We start from the raw sequence: 21,252 nt of genomic DNA, 5'->3' as shown, positions 1-21,252 counted from the left end.
TCCACGATTCATCGCCAGTAATGACTCTCCTGAGCAGGTCTGGATCGTTCTCGAGACACTCGATAATGTCTTGACAGAAAGTGACTCTTTGCTGTTTCTGATCCTCAGACAACAGCTTGGGGACCATCTTTGCGCACACCTTGCGCATTTCGAGATTTTCAATGATGATGCTACAGACAGTGTCCATGAACGGAAATATCCGTGGATAAATTTGGCCGGTGCAGACTCGCTTTGCTCACAGCAGGTCACGTGATTCAAGACAATGTAGCTTGTACTCGAACTGGTTGCTCGGCAATGCTAACATGCCCCTCTACTGCCTCTTTTATAACCTTTGGCATATTTACATTAAAAGTTAATATAGCTGCAAACTTTTAAGTAAAGAGCTCATCCCAATCACTAATTCTTGATTTAATTGAGTTATTTACCTGCTTACAGGATGCAAACACAATCCACTTCATCAAATATATAAGGATTGTATTTATTACCAGGGGGGCATGCTTACACACTGCAAGCAAATAGTCAAGTGCATCCTACATGCAGACGTAATACAGCTTAGTTTGGGTGAGAAGAAACCAAGCTTGCTATTTAGCAATCTTTAATTCACTTTGACCAGAACCTTCAAAAACTTGTGATCACAACTCAAACCAAGCTGTACATGAGCCGCTAATATGAAGTGTTGTAGGAGATAATTAATCACATCTACCAATCACATCTAATTGATGACATTGTCAGATGTTCCTCTCTATACCTCCATCATGCTAAAAATCCCACTTTTACTACTGCAGAATATAGATCTATCAGGATGAACTGTTTGCATAAAACAAAATTGCTGAAATCTCAGTAGAAGATCGCTATAGAATTGTTTCTGCATCAAGAAGGAAAAACAGTGAGTGAAATATCTTGCATCACTCGATTTTTTTTACATCACGTTTTATGGATAGATGTACAATCTATCCATAAAACTCGTTTCATGAAAATCGGAGGAAAATTTTTCAAGTTATGATCAAAAATGTGTTTTTGTTCATTCGGTCACAATCCAAAAAAGTAGATCAAGGACACTAATCAAATATAAGGTGCACAACGTCTGTGCAGCTACACTAATACGATGCAAGAATATATTGGAAGGCCAAGCAGTCTCTGAGATTCCGCATTAGCAAAATTGAGCGATGACAAAAAAAAACACTTTTTTTCAGGTCACCATTTAACCTTGACCTTCCCAGAGGGGTATGATGTAAATTAAGCATAAATGCACCTTGCTCTGGACTAGCTGGGAGAAATTTTGTTCTGATTGGACAAATCTTAGTCTAATTATGATGAAAAATGTTAAAATGTATGTAATTGTCATGACCTTAAAAGTGAGGTCACGGTCAAAAAAATGTCAAACCCGCATGCATTCTATTCACATTATTGATGTAAAATTTAATTCCAAATGTCCCAGCTGGATCCGAGATACAACTCGGACATTGACAGAAGAAGCAGAAAAAATTAAATGGTGTTTTAGTACTCCTTCGGGTATAAGACCTTGACCCCTAACCCGGAGGGGTATGATGTAAATTGAGCGTAAATGCGCCTTGCTCGAGATCATCTCGGGAGGGCAATTTCATTCCAATCAGACAAAAAAAAAGTCAACCCCGCATAATTTGTTTTAACATTATCGATGCAAAATTTTATTCCTAAAATCTTTTACATTGGCAAAAAGGGAGAAAAACCTAAATTATGGTTTAGTACTCCTCAGGGTGGAACACCTTTCTTTAATCTGGAAGGCACCTTCCTCTAGGCTATCTACAGAGGGTAATTTCGTTCTGATCGGACAAACCTTGGTCAAGTTATGGTGAAAAATGTTTAAATGTCTAATGAGGTTATGACCTAATTTTAAGGTCGGGTTCAAAATTAGGTCAACCCCATATGCTATCTTTCTGCTCACATTATTGATGCGAAATTTCATTCCAAAAGACAGCCTGCTCAGAGATTCAGCTCGAAAATTGATATAGCTTGGAAATCGAGAATGCAGGAAGAATTTTTTTTTTTTTAAATGATGTTATCGTGTTACGAATTTGGAAACTTACTGCACTCAACATTCAGGTCCTTATAGAACAGTTGTATCGGTCAGTATGTGTTTCTCCTTAGAATCCATCCCCTGTGTCTAATGGGAATTAAATGTACGTGCGCTGTGGGTTACTTTATACATCGGATTTTTTTCTACATCCCTTACAACAACACCCCTCTTCACTTTCACATGACAACACTCTGCTTACGGCATTCTTCGCACGCTTGCTGGCGAGCGCGCGTGTGGGCGGAGTCTAACATAGGCATGGCGTCCCTCTTTAGCCAATCGGCAAGGAGTGGGCGTCTCACCCGCCCCGTTTCCGACTCAACACGATCGCCATTACACACGTGGGCGGAGCCACAAACGCCTCCGCTCGGGACTCCACCCAGAAGGGTGGGAGTTGCCCCGCCTACCGTGGGCCTGTCCAATGGAGGACGACCAGGGAATCGCATGATGGGTCCGACCAATGAGGAGGCGAGGAGAAGAGGCCCCTCACTCTTGAGGAGAAAGTGTGGTTGTCTGGATCAGCGAGGAGAGAGACGGTGTGCTCGTGGCAGGAGTGTTCACCAGCTTGAGAGATCGTGGTGTTTTGCCAAGCAGCAAGGATTGTGTGTGAGACATTCTTGGTGGAAGAGGACATTCTCAGTCCAGGAATTTCCAACATGGCATCCAAAGCCAGTGAGTGGTTGTCGACGAGAGCTCTGCAGACTGTCATGGTCGTGGACTTCGGGTCGTGGGTTCGAGTCCCACCCTGGTGATTCGAGTCGGTGTACCGGCACGAGGCGGGGCAGGTACCCTGGGCCGTCTCTACCGACTGAAGACCCATCGGGTCCATTTTCTTTTTGGGTATTTGTGTGTACGTGTGTGTGTGTGTCCTTCGGCCCCGTCTGTAAGTAGAAACTGTTCAGTGCCTGTGTTCCTTGTAAGTTACATTTTCTTTAGTCGTGATAACCCTGCTCTTTGTGTGTTCCCTTCCCCGCCATTATAAAAAAATCCCCTGTTAAATGTTTCAGCTCGTTTCTGTGTTTTCTTTATTGTTTTAGCACGGAGCGTGTTGGGAAATTGGGAAGCGGCAAATTGTGCATTTGGACCGACGGACCTCGGTAACCATCCGCTCGGGTTACGCACGGTTCGAGCACGCTAACGGCTCATTCCGCTCGAGCTCCGCCGAGGGTGAATTTCCCCGGTAGTTTGGACGACGTGGGTATTTCTGTAAATTGAAATTGGCAATCGACCCTGTCCCACGCGGTCGACCTATTGGCAATCTTCGGTCCGATAAGGGACCCGTCGGCTCCGGAGTTATCCAGGGTGACGACCTATAAATTCCAGGTGTTCGGTGGAGCCAACTCTACTGCTCCATCTAGCGGTCGTGCTCTCCTCCAAAACTCGGACCCACAACAATAGTACTCCTTGGGGGTCTAAGAAACTCTGGAGTACCATTAAAAATTGGGGGTGCCAATTGTAGAAATTGTCGTGACAGTTTTGGCCACCTCAAGACAGAAAAACCTTTAGTTCAATTTAAGCTGTTTATTCATTAGTAAATATCAGACTCGTGCGAGGAAGCCTAGCCTGGAGCAGTGTCTCAGGTAAAAAGTTGACTATATATTGTGTATTATGAGTATATGTATGTATGTATGTATGTATGTATATATATATATATGTATATGTATTAACCACGCCCTGGAGGGAGTATATATATATATATATATATATATATATATATATATATATATATATATATATATATATATATATATATATATATATGTATGTATATATATATATATATATATATATGTATGTATATATATATATATATATATATATATATATATGTATGTATATATATGTATATATATATATATATATATATATATATATATATATATATATATATGTATATGTATTAACCACGCCCTGGAGGGAGTATATATATATATATATATATATATATATATATATATATATATATATATATATATATATATATGTATGTATATATATATATATATATGTCAAAATAAATAAACTGAACAAAGAGAGGCCTGTTGGAGAAACAACGGATGGAACTTTGTACGGTTAAAATCACAAACACAGGATGAAAATGGTCTGTTATCGGAGCTTGTGTATTGCCCTGGTGAAAGAGTATTTGATTCCTTGCTGCTGGCCCAGATGGCCAGCAGACAGATAAGGTTTTACAAGGTTTTTACGATTACAGAGGAATGTGTGTATTCTCCCTCCCTACTAGCTTTCCCAGCATATATTTATTAAAGTATTTTTCAAAGCACTAGCTAAAGCTAATTGACATTTTATCTCATTATAAATTCAATTAACAATTCATTTTCCCCACAAAACAAACCCCACAACAGCAACAATTTCCTTCCACTATCTTGTATTGTTACGAATCTGGAAGCCTTTTGCACACAAGCAGACTGCAGTTCCCGCAGCTTAGTTATTTCGATAAGTATGTGTTTATAGTTAGAATCCATCCCCGATGTCTAATGGGAATTTCGTGTGTGCGCTAAGAGTTATTTTTTTGGTTAGGTTTTCATTACATCTACAACAACAACAACAACAACAACAACAACAACAACAACAACAACAACAACAGTGACACCGAACCGCACTCAACCCGGTCGCCATTGCCTACGTGTTTTTGGCTGAGGGCATGGGTGGAGCCTCCGTCGCTTCGGTTCAAGGCTCTGCTCCAAGGAGGGGCATAGAGTGTTTCCTCCAGCCAATGAGCAAAGGGCGAGCATCACATGCGCGCCCCAGCCAATCAGGGGGGCTGACCACCTCAGGGGCGGCCCAGCCAGAGGGAATGTTCGGCCCTACCAATGAAGGGTGGCCACGAGTCGCCCGACAACCCCTTGTCCAATCCGGAGGCGAGTCCCTCAGAGCGGTGCCCTCGACCTGCGGGGGAGGGGGAGGAAAAGACAAAGTGGCGAGACGTGGAGAGAAAGCAAGTTCGCCCCTTCGTAAAGGAGAAAGAGATGAAACAGCTGGCATTCTCATCTGGTCCGTGCCCATGCTAGCTGGCATCCGTGGTGCTGTCCTTGGTCTCCGGTGCTTGGTGCGGCGTTGGTAGCGGTGGGTTTGAGTCCCGCCACCGGACAAGCTCGAGCAGACCACATGAGGTGGGCAGGTGCAAATACAGGCCGCGGCCACCGTGTGTGTGTGTGTGTGTGTGTGTGTGTGTGTGTGTGTGTGTGTGTGTGTGTGTGTGTGTGTGTGTGTGTGTGTGTGTGTGTGTGTGTGTGTGTGGCGCCAGTGTGTATAAATAGAAATTCTTGTGGTTTTTCATTGTACATGGTTTGCATTTCTTTTATTCGTGATAACTCTGCTCTTTTTGTGCTCCCCCTCCCCGATTTTTGTTATAAATAAACCCCTGTTAAATGTTCCAGTTCGTTGTTCGTGTTTTCTTTCATTGGCCTAGCAAGGTGCGTCTTGAGAAATAGTAAGACCGTTCGGGCCGTTAAGTTGTCATTTGGACCGACGGATCTTGGTAATCACCACTCGGATTACACCCGGATCGGGCTTGGTAAACAGTCCGTTCTGCCCGAGGTCCGTCAAGGGTGTGATTTTCCCCAGTCGTTGGACGACGTGGGTATTTAGGTATATTGAAATTAGGCAATTAACCCTACGCGACACCGTCAAAATATTGGCGACCACGGTCCGCTTAGGGACCCGTGAACTCTCGGACTTATGCGAGAGTCATGACCCAAATTCCGGGTGTTTGGTGGGAGATGACTCTACTGCTCCACCTAGTGGTCGTTTATCGCCTCCGAACCCCGGCCCATAACAATATTAAGGGGAGGTAACAACACGCCTAGAGTGGCACTGCATCAGCTGCACAGCTGAGCCCCAGCAAATTATGCTACCCTCAGTCACGTGCTGCATAGGAAAGAAGACGAAGAATCATCTACCTCATCCCTCTCCTAAGTCCTTATATCCTACTCCTCTCACCTCCCAAGCTACATCCCTTTCTCTCTCCACTCTCCCACACGCACTTCATCCTTTATCTCTCCCATCTCATCCTTGTCTTCTTATCTTGAGCTCAGTTTTGTTTGAGATTACAAGCACCATATTATATTGCCAAGACTTCAGGAAAAGTAATGGTAAATGTGTGCTGTGTTCATTTCTTTATCTCTGCCATGTTGTTGTTGCTGTTGTTTCATATGCTGGCTGTATCATTTTTGGGAAGCATGGCTGTGGTGCTGATGCGGTACCCCGTTACCAGTATGCTGGTACTCATTTCGCCGACCTCAGAAGGATGACAGACTGAGTTAACCCCACCTGGTGTTATTTCAACAGCATGACTGGAGCTCGAACTCAAGGCCCAAAGATATTAAACCGGCCACCTTAACTGATAAGCCAACACCAGGCTTATCTCTGCCATGCATAATCACAATGGTGGTCATATTGAACACATCCAGATGTGAAACGAAACTTTACATTGTTATTACCCCACATGTGTCATGCAAAGCAGGGTTAAGCAATTGGTTCACTCTGTCTGAAACTGGCAGACATCTCTCCATGATTGAGGAACTACTTAATTTCAATTGTATTTTATATTTTGAACACTGTCGAACCTGGAGGTGCAGTTTTGAACTTGGCAAATTGTACGGAGTCTCGTCCCGATCGTGCATACACACAGATGAGCGAGATAATTGTTTTAGTCTGTCTGGCAGTCAAACAATATGGAAAATCATTCCAAACAAGAAACTTACTGTTTTGGGGGACTTCAGAAAGGACACAAACAACAGACACAAATAACTAATTTAACGTGTTAAATGAAGAAAGGAGTGTAAAATATGGTGCATCAACGCCAGTAAAGTGGTGATTCAACTTTTTTTTTCCCCTGCACCCTTTAAAACTTCTTTTATTGATATCGAATTATATATTTGAACACTGTAGAATACACATCCACTTGTTTGCACTTCCAAAACCTGAAAAGCCCACAGAATCAGAAAATCATGTTTGGTTTAATGAATAGATATGGCTTCACTTAACACTTAATCATTGTTCTTTTTTTAAAGTGAATATCTTTTTTAAGGAAAAAAGATTTTAATGTTTTTTTTTTTTTGGGGGGGGGGTGTCCTTGTATGCTCGATTGTCTCCTCTCCGAAAAAAAAAGTCCATTTCATTCTGTCATATATCACGTGACCCGCCACATCATCTTGAGGATACTTTTGCTGCGGGATGTGTGTTTGCATGCAGCTGATTATATGCTCTGAACTCTGAAAAAGCACTCAGAATGTCAGCTAGATGTATTGTTGCCGGTTGTAGCAAAACATCCAAAGATGGTACATACGCATGTTTCCCATAAGATCCAGCTGTAAGGAAAATATGGATAGCCAAGGTAAAACTGACCAGAGGAAAGTGGTATGGCCCAACTGCTTCAAGCGTCATTTGCAGTGCCCATTTTGAAAAAGAGCTGGACGACACCGGCCTGTATTCCCACTTTGGGATGGATGAGTAAATTGAAGCGATTGGAAGCAGACGCGATCTTCACGAGATCAGAGATTATTCTAATTGAATGGAGAAGAAGAAAAAGGACAGAACAGTTGTGAAAAAGTGCAAGAACCTGAGGGTAAGTTGTGGATTGATTGATTTATTGATTTTTTTATTTTTTTTATTTTTATTTTTTACCCAGAATTTGTATTTTAGCATCGACAATGATTGCCATCACTTTAGTCATCAATTGGTAACTTTGCATGTTACGTATCAGACATTCAATACGTACAGCCGTAAGCAGGGCTAACAGTAATATTTGTGGACTTGTATGTGTCAAACGGATAGATAATCTACAGAAACGGAGAAAACTATGAAATGATGTTTAATCTTTGTGACCATGGTGCATAGTTTGAGAGCAACAGCCATCTTTCACATTTTAATGCATGTTATTTGTGGACACGTGTTCTGCCGGGCTGGTGCAGGCTGGGCATGCAGGCACGATGAGCACAAACGTTAAGGGCTCGAGAAACACTGTGTGGGATGCGTGACGATCCTCGACGTTGAAAGGGTCTACGTGCTAGAAACTGCAATAATTATTGTCTGACTTTGACTTTTGAATTTTGTCACTTATTATTTACCAGGACGTTACCCATTGGGTAATTCCACCATTCCCCCCCCCCCTATAATGACACAAACACACACTTTAACTGAGTAAACTTACACATGCAATTCTGACAACTTGTCAAAAAAACCTCATCCTCCCCCTCCCAACTTTGCTTCCCCCCCCCACTCCCCCACCACCAACCCGTCCAACCCCAAGTCCTCACCTTCCCCTCCCAACCCAAAGGCATAGATCACCTCTCCACACTCAAGCCTTTAAACCCCCCATGTCCCCGTCCCACCGAAAGTCCTCAACTCACTCTCTCTCCCCCCATTTTGCTGTCCCATCTTTACTCTCACACTCTTCCCACTCATAAAAGCAAACGGGCATTCCCACATCGAAACAGTGGAGCATGTGACGTTTTCTGCTCCCCTATCATGCTATGACGGACTTCAAAGAAACCTATCAGAGGTCATTCAAAAATTACGTAACACATTTTTACCAGATTCCGACTTCCCCACCTCCCCGGCGATATTCAGCCAACAATGACAGCACCCAGCGATGCAACGATGGGGCGCGAACCTCTTCTCAAAGACCCGTTTGTTTAATGCGTATTTGTCTCACAAAGATTGTTCCAAAATCGTCAGTTTCTCTGAGAACAGTTGGCAGAAGCTTCAGCTCTGGACTGTCTGGTTGACATCACGCCTGGAATTCAAAGTTCACGAACAAAGCTCGGAAATACAGAAAGACCCTTCCCTTTATCATAAGACTCCATTTTGGTAAGGTGTTCTATGAACTCTTTTGTCTAAAAGGTGATACCAATACTATATATATATATATATATATATATATATATATATATATATATATATATATATATATATATATATATATATATATATATATATATATTTCATGAATACTGATCGTTATCTCAACAGTGTAAAATCATGGTGTCTCGTCAGGAACAGCACCAGAAAATGGGGAAATGGCCAACGTGCCAATAATTAAGGGAGAATCAAATGTCAGGAAATTAATGACCAGTAAGTTTAAGTTGTCATCTTCGTTCGTAATTAGCACATGGCTGTGGGTTTATTATTATTTTTAATCAGTTATGGCAGGGCATGGCGACGCCGCTCGTGCAGTGCCCCTTTAGGTTAGAGCAGGAATTTGTAATTTGATCAGGGCGCCGGCGATAGCTCGCTTACTCTTCCCAAAGGACACCTTTTGGGATCTTTAACGTCCACCAACTATAAATGGCCACAGATGGGACGCCAGTTGAACGTCTATCCGAGGGACCGCATCGCCCTGCCTTCAAAACACCGGGATGGCAGTTTCTAGCTGGGCCGAGATTCAAACCCAGGCTGGATACATGAGAGGTGGTGTGTGTACCTCTCAGCTATCTTGCTGGCCTAGTTGGTTTAAGTTAAGGAGCGTTTATTATGATTTCAGGAAGAACTAGAACGGTTTGGATCACACCGACAGGCTGGATCTGGATCTGGACCTTAAAGAAAATGGAATCGGCTTTTTCTTGTCACTGAACTAACTCGTCCACCGAGTTTTATCATCACTCATCCACAACGTTTTAAAATATCATGCTATACAGTAAGCCCGCAAATATCGCGGGTTTCGATCAATCGCGGTTTTTGAGTTGAGATGTCATCATTTGCTTCCCATGACGAGCCTTGTGTTTCTCGTGGATCACTTTTAATGAGCCCGAACCTAAAGCGACGGACAAAGTTGGTTATGTCAAAAGGCAGAGAAAGATTATGACATTGGGGGACAATATCAAGTTGTTAGATCGGTTGGCTTGAGATGAAAATGCGGCGTCTGTGGGTCGCCATTACAGGGTCAATGATTGTCGGCATAACCTTCCCCATTGTTCTCTTCCTTATTCCCAAACTTTCATTTTCCAACTCCGTATTCGAATGTCATTCCCAAGCCCTCACTCTCTGACATCCGTACTCGAACACCCATTCTCAAACACCCATTCTCGTACCCTTATTTTCCGACACCCAGACTTGAACCCCCGTTCTCATGCTTCATTCTCAAACCACATCACCTCACCAATGTTTTGACTGAATATTTGCCACGTTAGCACTGTAATGGTTGTGGTTCTTCACCGTTCCAGCATCCTACTCAAATTGGATCAAAAGAGGCGCTTCCTGAAAGTTTGTAACTAATCCGAAGACTCCAGTTGAACCACGGATACCCACACGTTCCGCACCGGCAAGGGCTAGTTTGAGAAATTAAAGAGGTATGGGCCTCAATCATGTAAAATTAGTCAGGGAAGCAGCATCGGCTGACCATGATGTTGAAAAATAAAAATATCCACCACAGCTCGAGGCGAAGGGATTAATGCCGGAGCAGCTTTTTTAGCGCCGACAAGATGGGATTATTCTGGAAGAGGATGCCACGTCCGTCGTGCCTTCGTCTCCAAGCAGGAAAGATCGGCTCTGGGGTTCAAGGTGAGGTTGAAGCGTTGTCTTACCATTCTCCGATGTGGCAATGCTGCAGGTGATTGCTATCGTAAAGCTAGTGCTGCTTTTCCATCAATGAATCCCCCTCCCTCTCCCCCTCCATCACTACCTGCTCCCAGCTCTCCACTCTAACAGCATCATCATGTTCCTGAGCTAAATCTTGTTTGTTCTATTTATGACAAAGTACAGGATGAGCACATAATTTTCTTAGCCTCACCCACCTCGCTGTTTTGTAATGAATTTAAAATGGCAAAGTCATGTGTTTTTGTTTAATTTGCCCCATATTTATTTTATTTACATGTTTTGTTCAATGAAAACATGCTTTATATTTATCTTTAGCTGCTACCCATCTTCTATATGGGTAGTGTAAATGTGCATCATCTTCTCACAAATTCTCCATGTAAATCTATATCATGTAGCGCCACCTCCAGGTGGGGAGGGTATTATAAGTCTCCACCATCTGCAGTGCAGTATTACTGTCCCCACGTTTTCCGGTGCAGTGAGGTGTTTGAATTTCGATGTTTGTAGCATCTGCTCCAAGTCTGGCCTCCTCCTGTGCTGAAGTTCAGGGTAGCGTAGGCAGTGAACAAGATGAGGTAATTCATGAATCTATATTCGTTATCTGTAATTTTTTTTCTCAATAGGCAGTGAATGAGAGAGTCTCTATTCTTTATTTGATTTTTTTTGTTGTTGTTGTTGCAAATCGCTCATTAGTACAGGCGATGAACAAGGGGAGTTGATTTTTTTTTGCCGACACAGAGCTGTCAGTTGCCTATCCATCCATCAGGACCATACTCTGTGCAGAGCGTTGATGCTCCCTCAGCAGTCTCCTTGGCTATTACGCACAATACTGGACGGGTCGCCACTCCGACACAGGATACCAGCATGCTGGCACTCATTTTGCCGACCTCAGAAGGATGACAGGCAGAGTCAACCCCACCTGGTATTAATTCAACAGACGAGCAGGATTTGAACTCAGGATCCTCGGAGCCCAAGCCCACCACCCTAACCATTAAGCCAACACCAGGTATAGTTCCCTTTACACTGCCCAAATATAGCTATGCGTTGGTAAAACGTGTTGCATGCTCGGAATAAGATCCCTCGTCTGGCAGGTACTCGGCGAGTAACAAAAAATAATCCTTTATCCATAATGGCCATTGTCATACATTTATGAGACCAGGAGTCATATGAGTTTGGCCAGCAAGTTCTCTCAGGGAACTTGGTCCACAGTAATGAGGGAAACAACAAGAAAGCGGACATTTCAAGCGCACGTTTTTTTATTGACTTGAAGCCACAGACAAAGCATGTGAATCCCAAGGTGCACCTGCAGATTGCGCCATGAGGCACAAGCTCTGGAGCGGAAGCAAAACGTATCTCGCATTCATCCCACGCCACGTCGCTCCCGCTTCCTTCCACGTCCTCGCACTATTTTCAGGTCTCTTATCATAGCGGAGTTAGCACAAGGCTCGGAGGAGATCACCAGCAACCACGGAAACGCTGCCCGTAAGGACGGCTTGAGGCTGAAGGGTAGATGCTGGGTCTTGCACCACACACCTGCCAACGTCCTGGGCAGCTGTAGCGAACTGCTGAACCCGAGCATGAATAGCGCCCAAGATTGCAGGGGTATGCACCACGGAAGGGGGTCCCACCACAGTGGTACGAGCCCCTTCCTGGGCACAATGTCCGATCCTGAATACGGTATCCTCTGCAGCTGTGGAAAGATGGGAATTAGAGCGAGGAAATGGTTAATCGATCGCATTCCAGTCATCAAATGTCCTCCCAAGTGCCAGTTCACTCGGAAAAGTTGAGAAATTGCAACAGCATTTATATAAGCCTATGAACAGCCATTGTGACGTCATGTATGTGAGAACCCAAAATATTGCGTGGTAATCAGCACACGTTTGTTGATCTACCTTCTGAGCTGAGGTAAGCATGACATGGGTATAAAAAAATATATATTTATTATATAAAGCTCTTTCTAACCAATAACTGGAGTAATTAACTCATTGATGTCAATGTTTAGTTTATTCAAGGTGTTGTATAAAGCTGAAATTTTGCATACTGCTGCAACTCCAAACCAGTATCCCAAGAAAAATCACAAAACAATCGGAAATTGTCCATAAGCTAAAAATATCCACGAATAAGAGTCGGCCCGTACAGGCTCTGTCTGCTCACTGCTGGTAGACAATGGAGCTGACACTGACTGGTTGCTAGACAATGGTAACAGGTGCCACTTTTGCCTGTTATTTTATAAACTTTTTCTGTTTGCATTAAATTTACTGTAGCAGTAAACTTTTAAATAAAGAGCTCTTTCAAATTAATTATTTTTTATTTACTTGAGTTATGTAGCTGTTTGCAGAATGGGCTTTTATAATAGTCAAAGGATACCAGACTTCATACATTAGAAAGGAAGCAATTTACAATAAAAATAAAGACCAATTACTGCATCGTAGTCCCAAGAAGAACGCCAGACATCACACACACACACACACACACACACACACACACACACACACACACCAGATATGTTATGCACTAGTAAGTACTTACAAAAGCTATTTTATTTGAAGTTATATCCTTAACTTATAAGCAATTTACCGATTTCCCCAACTGCCCGAATCATCAGCTGGGCACCGTTTATCATCGAGGTTTCGATCCTTTTAGCCCAGAACCTCTCTAAACGAAACGGCGGATCCACAACCCCGGTCGCCGGTCCACATCAGTAAATTACTCAACATCGATGGACCCACAACCTCAAAGTTGTGTCCAGACAGTCAGTCAACACAGCAATGCAATATCCTTATTCAAACTCATTTAATTATAACTTTTATTTAAAGTATTACAACAAATGAATAACTTTAATCAAACACCACTTTATATGATAATATATGAAACGATAAACACTTTACCTTGTAGAAATGTCCATGACACAGCACCTCCATCTCACCATAAACTCAAACTGTCATTAACAACCGATTTTTAACATGCTGCACTGAGTATCTTAGCAACCACCAATAAATTATTTTAATGCTTATTTTTAATGTATTTTATAAATAATATTTATTTATTTTAAGTTAATTAAATTTATCTATTTTTAAAATTATTTTTATTATTATCTAAATACCTCCTTTGTTTAATACATCTGTATATATGTATGTTTAACCAATAATATTAATTAAATAATTTATCTCACTAAAATAATTAATTCATTATTATTAAATGCAATGCAATAGGAACTTGTTTACACAAAAACCAACCAAACTTAAATAAAACGTGACGATGGAGCCTGAAAACATTCTCACAAGACCTGATCAAACAATCAGCCAAATATCCTCTGTTTAACATGATGGAAAAACCTTCTCGGCACATTCCACAAAATCATCCTTGACTGGACATATTCTTGCAAATCTAAGTAGATGAGATGAAAAGACATTGTAACCCATTTTAATTGGTACGTTGCTACCTGGAAAGGTGTAAAAGACTACAGGGAAACTGAAATCATCAACATTATGAAAAACACTTGTACTAAAACCATTCTGTCCAACTCTAACCAACGCATCCAGATATGGAGCAACTGTTCAATCATTACCACTCCTGTTTACTATCAGGGTATCTGGATAAATCTTGTGAAGCTGCCGATCAAAAAAATTACAGTTCACCACACAAGCATCATCTACATAACGACCATGTATGAGATAATATTTTAGCTATTCCAAATTTTTTCTCCTTCATCAGTTTCTGCATAAATGAAAATTCACAGAAAAGAAAAATGTCATCTCGTAGGAGGCTGCATTTCTCAGCCATGGGAATACCCTTAACCTGTTGAAACATTATCCCACAAAAAGTCACCAAAGTATAAAATAAAATAAAATAAACAGCATCCTTAAACTTCTGCCTATCAAAACAATGAAAACTTGAGTATTTTTTCAGAAAAGAATGTTCTATCAAACCTGACACAAAAACTTTTTTAAAAAGTTAAAACCCTTGTCAATTACTTTGAAGAGTGAATCCCTCACGAGTACAAAATCCAAATTTGTTTCTAAAGTTGAAAAATCAAAAACTTCAACTGCTTGGTATTGAGGCATCTAATCTTATCTAAGCATTCTGAGGAAGAATTAATGTTACACAAAGTGTTAATACCAGAATTCTTCTCAATTGCTAAACAATATTTCCTGAACTGTTCTCCAACAACTTATAAACCTGAGTTAACGATAACCGATAACTGCTTGGTGGAACACTGCCTGGCACCCGCTATAAACCTATACTTGTACGGGTTCTTATGAAACTTAGAGAACTGGAAAAGTCGAGGAATACAAAGATTTACCTCTTCACGTTTAATACCGAAATTATAAAAGAAAACTTCCCGATGCTCAGAGATAATAACTTGGAGTGACTTATGACAAGGAACATGTGTGCTATTTCCAATCCTAGTGAAAGTAACTGTATCAATGCCTAACTCTCTTAATAAAACCTCTACATAAAACTTTTTACAAACGACAACGAAATTATTAGCAGCCTTATCCGCTGGAGCAATTACGTAGTTGTCATGGAGATCCCAGATGTCTTTATGAACACTCGGCTTGTTCAACACTGGTTTAGACCGACCCAGTGAAAGCAAGGCCCAATGACTAAAAAATCTAATCCTATTATCCAGGACTTCCACAGCTCTGTTAAACCATGCATTGAAACTGTTGACAGATGACTTAAACTTGGTGCACATGTTGTTAACAAAATTAGAGACAGAATCCACAATGGAAGACCGAATGCAGCTCCAACGTTGAGTTACTGGTTCCCTATATTTAGCTCCCATTTTAATCAGATCCTGAATTTCACTCTTACCAATTATATTTAAATCCCCAGAAACTACGTGTCCACAAGGAACATCTAAAAAAGGGAAAACGAACATGCACAGTCAGTTTCCAAAATGTCCTTTGCTATATCTATACTACGTGTTTTAAGAAATTTACAATAATTAAATAAGGATTGTCCTATGGTCTTGGTGAAAGTCAAATATACAGTTGGAAGTTGAAGTGAAAGTTGAAGACCTCAAAACAGCTGTCAGGGGCTGCTTTTATGACCTCCAATCCTCAACATTGAAGAAGATGTCCAGAAGAACATGGACAAAAATTCAAATTTGTGCGGAGCATGGAGGCAAGCATACAGATAAATTTTAACTAAATTATAACTGCGTACATAGGGACTTTGTGGCCACTCTGCAGTTGCTTGCAGTGTGCAAGCAGGCGGCACTGGTACTTTATAGACGCACTCGCATGCTACTTGTACATACTTTGTAGACGTACTCGCATTGTAACTGTACATACTTTATAGACGTACTCACATGCTAATACTACATACTTTATAGACATACTCGCATTCTAATTGCACACTTTATAAATGGACTCACATTCTACTGCACATAGGATGCACCTGATTACTTGCCTCCAGTGTGCAAGCATGCCCCACGAGCACATTTTTACGTCTATGTATGTATGTATGTGTATGTGTATGTGTATGTGTATGTGTATGTGTATATATATATATATATATATATATATATATATATATATATATATATATATATATATATATATATATATATATATATATATATATATATATATATATATATATAATTACTTTTTTAAGGCTCTTCTGGTGAAACAGGTGCATAGTCTCTGCCTAATATACATGAGCTCAGCAGATCGCCAGTCCCCTACATCGTCGAAGGATTGCACTGCAGCCAATACCAGGAAGGGAATTTAATTCTAAGTTTTATAAACCAGCCCGTGGAGATTTGTCCAGTATAATCCCACAGAGATTAGGGGTGGATCTTGGGGGGGGGGGGGGTCGCACCGAGCACGCACCCTTCCTAAACCCCTCCCCTCCCTTCAAAAGAGATTGTTTTTTCAGATGTAATGAGGTGTATATAACCCATGATGCGGTCTCGGAATGTGGGAAAGGGAACTCTTGCAGTGAATTTTTCGAACAATTTCCACTGTAAAGGCTAAATATATAATAAGGTGGTAGGTAAGCGGTAAGCCTACCTTGTATTGTGTAGCATTTCAAAAAATTTCAACGTAAAATCTGCAAGCATTATGTTGAAGAAATTAAGGAAGTGGTTAATTGTGTTTACGTTTTTGAAGTGTACTAATCCATTCTGCCAAAAATCGGGGTCTGCTAGTGACTAAATATTGTTGGAAAAGATGGATATCAATTTGGTATTTTCGGTATAATTTCTGTTGTCATTTTAATTTCCCCACACTACTACTACGCCAACAACAATAACCGAAGCGGAACGATGTCGTTCTTCAAAAAGGGTGAAAATTCAAAGCAGTATTCACAGTTATTTTTCAAAAAAAGACAGAATTAAAGGACCGTGATGTGGATGCAGAAATATGTAAGAAAAGGTTAAACTGTTACAATTTGATTGAATAACTCCACTAACTGGTAGAGCCTTCTCAGTGTGTTGGGATTTAGTGATCACTAGACAACCCGTGAACCCGTTGGGTTCCCGTTGTGACAGCTGTTGATGAAAAATAATTATTTCAAGAAAAAAAAACTAGAAAAAAAGGATAGCTCCAGCGAACTATACCGCTGAGGTTGTTTGCATTGATCAAATAATCCCGAAGAGTACTTGACTGAATTGGGAATTGATTTTTAAATAATTTTTCTCGTTGCCCGATTTGAACGAAACTTGATATTGCGGGTCAATGTGAAAATAAATTCGAAGAAATTATTGTGCGTAATCTTCTCAACCCAATTTTATTTATTAATGAACATGGAAGTCTAAGATCAAAATGGCAATGTTTATTTTATGCTTAAAAATTAATCGTTCTTTGTCGATACTAAATGTTTGAGATTTTAAAATAAATCATTTCAAGAAAAAAAAGAATATAGCTCCAGCGAACTATACCGCTGAGGTTGTTTGCATTGATCAAATACGTCCAAAGAGTACTTAACTGAATCGGGAATTGATTTTTTTAATAATTTTTTTCGTTGCCCGATTTGAACGAAACGATACTGCACACTGCAGGAGAATGGTAAGTAAGGTGGACCTAAATTTTTTGCGCTATCATGTACCGTTTTGGCTATATTTCGGGAACATACATACATACAAGATGAGAGTTTTAGTAATATAAATAGATGGATGATTATGAGTGATGTATTGTTGGTATTATATTATTTTTTGTTGATTTGGTCCTTTTATGAATCGTCATTGTGAACTATCCATTGAAGAAAGAGGGCAACACTGTGTGTTCCAACGTTATTTAACTTATTATACAGTATACTTTGTTTTCATGTATATTCAGCTTGGTATACAAGAGAACCTGAGTTGTTATCTAATCCTGTGATCATTTAATAATTTATTTTTCATCAAAACAAATCAAAGTCTGGACATAAGGATTTCGTAAATTTTCTCACATGATAAACAATTAAATAACTTATTAAATTCAATTCAAATTATCCACTGAGCCCATTATAAAAAACATCCTAATTTGGCTTTCTTTTTGTTGTCAGATGTGTGCAAGTAAAGTGAACACCAAAAAGAAACATGAAAGAAACATGAAAAAAAGTTCCCCTCACTTTGCTTGGTAAAATTATATTTTTCAATCCAGCCCAAATTTTTGTGCCCCCCCACCCCCCACCCCCCAACCGAAAATCTTGGATTCGCCCCTGGAGATTTAGTGGGTTGTAGCTCTGCCAAGCGCATGCTTATAGGTTTTTCCAAAAGAGCCGATAATTTTTTTTAATTGATCCTGGCTGGCTGCTCCCAGAATTGTTTTGTGTACCACAGACAGGTTAATGTGTGGCACGCATTTCCTGTTGGTCAGGATGCATTCATCAATACCTAGTGTGGCACTTGCTTCATACATATATATTTAAATAACTCTTTCTAACCACTGATTGACTGACCCACTAATTTTTAAGTTCAGTGCCTTCAGGGTGACGTAGCAAGCTGAAATTTTGTCTGCCGATGGATATCAAAGCCAGTAAACTGGGGAAAAAAATCACACCTGATACACCAGGAAAATATCACAGAACCGTCAGAAAGCATCCATAAATGAACAAGGACAAATGTGTCCAAGAGCCGCGTCCTAAAGGTTTTGTCTTCACCAGAAGAAGAAGAAAAACAAAACAACAACAACTTCCGATATTTTGTCACATGCCTTGATTGAGCCAATAGCAAGACCCGTCATGGACGATCGTCCTTCATGACGAGAAAATCGTGTATTTACGAAATTATAACACATTAAATGGAATAATCTTTAAATAGTAACGTGAACTTTTCGAAACTTTAAAGCAAATGTCCGAATATATTTAAAATTTCATGATAGACGCTCTCAAAAGGTATCCTCAATGCGAGGATGTGTACAGGTGTTTAGTATTTAAGGAGATCCGGATCCTGTATATAAAAGAGCCGAGTCCGAAAGGTTTTGTCAGAACAACAACAACAACACCAACACCGCAGAGCTCTCCTTGAGCCACGTCTCGCAAGCGAGCCTACGGCTAACAAGGACAAATGAGTCCAGCCACGTCCTAAAGGCTTGGTTTTCACCAGAAGAAGACTTGTACATTACTTAGGTTTGCATACTGCAAATACAGGTAATCGTTTTTATTTATTCTGAATGAAGAAATGGTCTAAAGGAAACTCCAACTTGATAACTTTGTTTTAATTTGCATAACTCTTACATATTACAGAACATATAAATACAATCAGCAAAAATTATAAAAATGATTTTTTTTTTGCATGTACGGCCACGCACGTACGTTTTTTTATTTTATTTTATTTTTTTTTTGTGCCTCTTCTCTTCTCTTGTTTTTCCTTGCGATGACATTGCGAAAATGCAAAATACGTTGGCGCTAATTGAATAATTGGCCATTAAAACTAAATTGCGAATAATCGTAACTGCGATATGCGAACTTCCGGACAGTGAGGACTTAACTTCCGGATAGTGACGACTTACTGTATTCTTTCTCGATTTTTTTTCTCGATATCTCGACTTGCTGTATTCTTTCTTTCTCGATTTCTGTACTTTCTCGATCTTTAATTAACTCTATGTGTGTAAGCATCACAGCAGTTGTTACTTCAATGCAAGCGATAATTCGTGGAATGCATGTGAACATTCCGTACGGGCACGCACCACTTCTGGATAGTGATGACTTACTGTATTTGAATAATTTCTCGATTTCTTATGCACATTTATAGATAAACACAATGCCCCAATCCAGTCGTCCTTTACGAGAGTGAAGGAACGGCCTGTAAGTTGTTTAAATGTTTTTTTTTGGGGGTGGGGGGTTGCACATACGGCCACACACGTACGGCCACACACGTATGGGCACGCGAGAGCGAAGGAACGGCCTGTGTGTTTGTTTCTGGCACACGGTTTGAAAGTTTATTTTATTTTATTTTATTTGCACGTACGGGCACGTACTAGTATATGTATATGTATATGTATATATATATATATATATATGTATGTATATATATGTATGTATATATATGTATGTATATATATATATATATGTGTATATATGTATGTATATGTATATATATATATGTATATATGTGTATATATGTTTATGTATATGTATATATATGTATATGTATATGTATATATATATGTATATGTATATGTATATGTATATATATGTATATGTATATGTATATGTATATATATATATATGTATATGTATATGTATATGTATATATATATGTATATGTATATATATATGTATATATATATATATGTATATGTATATATATATGTGTGTATATATATATATATGTATATGTATATATGTATGTATATGTGTATATGTGTGTATATATATATATATATATATATATATATATATATATATATATATATATATATATATATATATATATATATATATATATATATATATGTATATGTATATATATATATATATATATATGTATATGTATATATATATATATATATATATATATATATATATATATATATATATATATATATATATATATATATATATATATATATATATATATATATATATATATATATATATATATATATATATATATATATATATATATATATATATATATATATATATATGTATATATGTGTATATATAATACGTATGTATATACAGTGGAGAGAACAAGTATTTGATACACTGCCGATTTTGCAGCTTTTCCCACTTACAAAGCACGTAGAGGTCTGTAATGTTTATCATCGGTACACTTCAACTGTGAAAGACGGAATCTAAAACAAAAATCCTGAAAATCACATTGTATGTTTTTTAAATAATTAATTTTCATTTTATTGCATGAAATAAGTATTTGATCACCTCCCAACCAGCAAGAATTCCGGCTCTCACAGACCTGTTAGTTTTGTCTTTAAGAAGCCCTCCCATTCTCCACTCATTACCTGCATTAACTGCACCAGTTTAAACTTGTTATCTGCATAAAAGACAGCTGTCCGCACTCAATCAATCAGACTCTAACCTCACCAAAATGGGCAAGACCAGAGAGCTGTCTAAGGACATCAGGGACAAAATTGTAGACTTGCACAAGGCTGGGATGGGCTACAGGACAATAGGCAAGCAGCTTCGTGAGAAGGCAACAACTGTTGGCGCAATTATTAGAAAATGGAAGAAGTTCAAGATAACAGTCA

At 39.5% G+C, this 21,252-nt stretch overlaps 1 protein-coding gene and 1 long non-coding RNA gene across 3 annotated transcripts in view; one reads left to right on the top strand and one right to left on the bottom strand.

The window, feature by feature from the left end:
- LOC147029761 (uncharacterized) overlaps positions 1-21,252 on the top strand; it is a 52,509-nt gene that overhangs the window by 14,482 nt on the left and 16,775 nt on the right. The window contains exon 1 of one of the 2 annotated variants that reach the window (XM_085873083.1): positions 10,427-10,573. The exons of the other annotated variant lie outside the window; for it this stretch is intronic. Coding sequence (XP_085729209.1) covers positions 10,495-10,573 — 79 coding nt within the window. The 5' untranslated portion in view covers positions 10,427-10,494. Of the gene's footprint in view, positions 1-10,426; positions 10,574-21,252 lie in introns of those variants that run through there. 2 annotated transcript variants of the gene reach the window in all.
- LOC147029762 (uncharacterized) overlaps positions 11,841-21,252 on the bottom strand; it is a 14,765-nt gene continuing 5,353 nt past the window's right edge. The window contains exon 2 of the long non-coding RNA XR_015055743.1: positions 11,841-12,296. This is a non-coding gene — a long non-coding RNA (uncharacterized LOC147029762). The remainder of the gene's footprint in view (positions 12,297-21,252) is intronic.

Source organism: Eptatretus burgeri, chromosome 3 (assembly GCF_056783735.1).
Source record: "Eptatretus burgeri isolate ZD-2024b chromosome 3, Ebu_testis_v1, whole genome shotgun sequence".
NCBI classification, from domain to species: domain Eukaryota; kingdom Metazoa; phylum Chordata; class Myxini; order Myxiniformes; family Myxinidae; genus Eptatretus; species Eptatretus burgeri.
The sequence above is the reverse complement of the archived record's forward strand: the minus strand, read 5'-3'. Positions and strand labels throughout refer to the sequence as shown.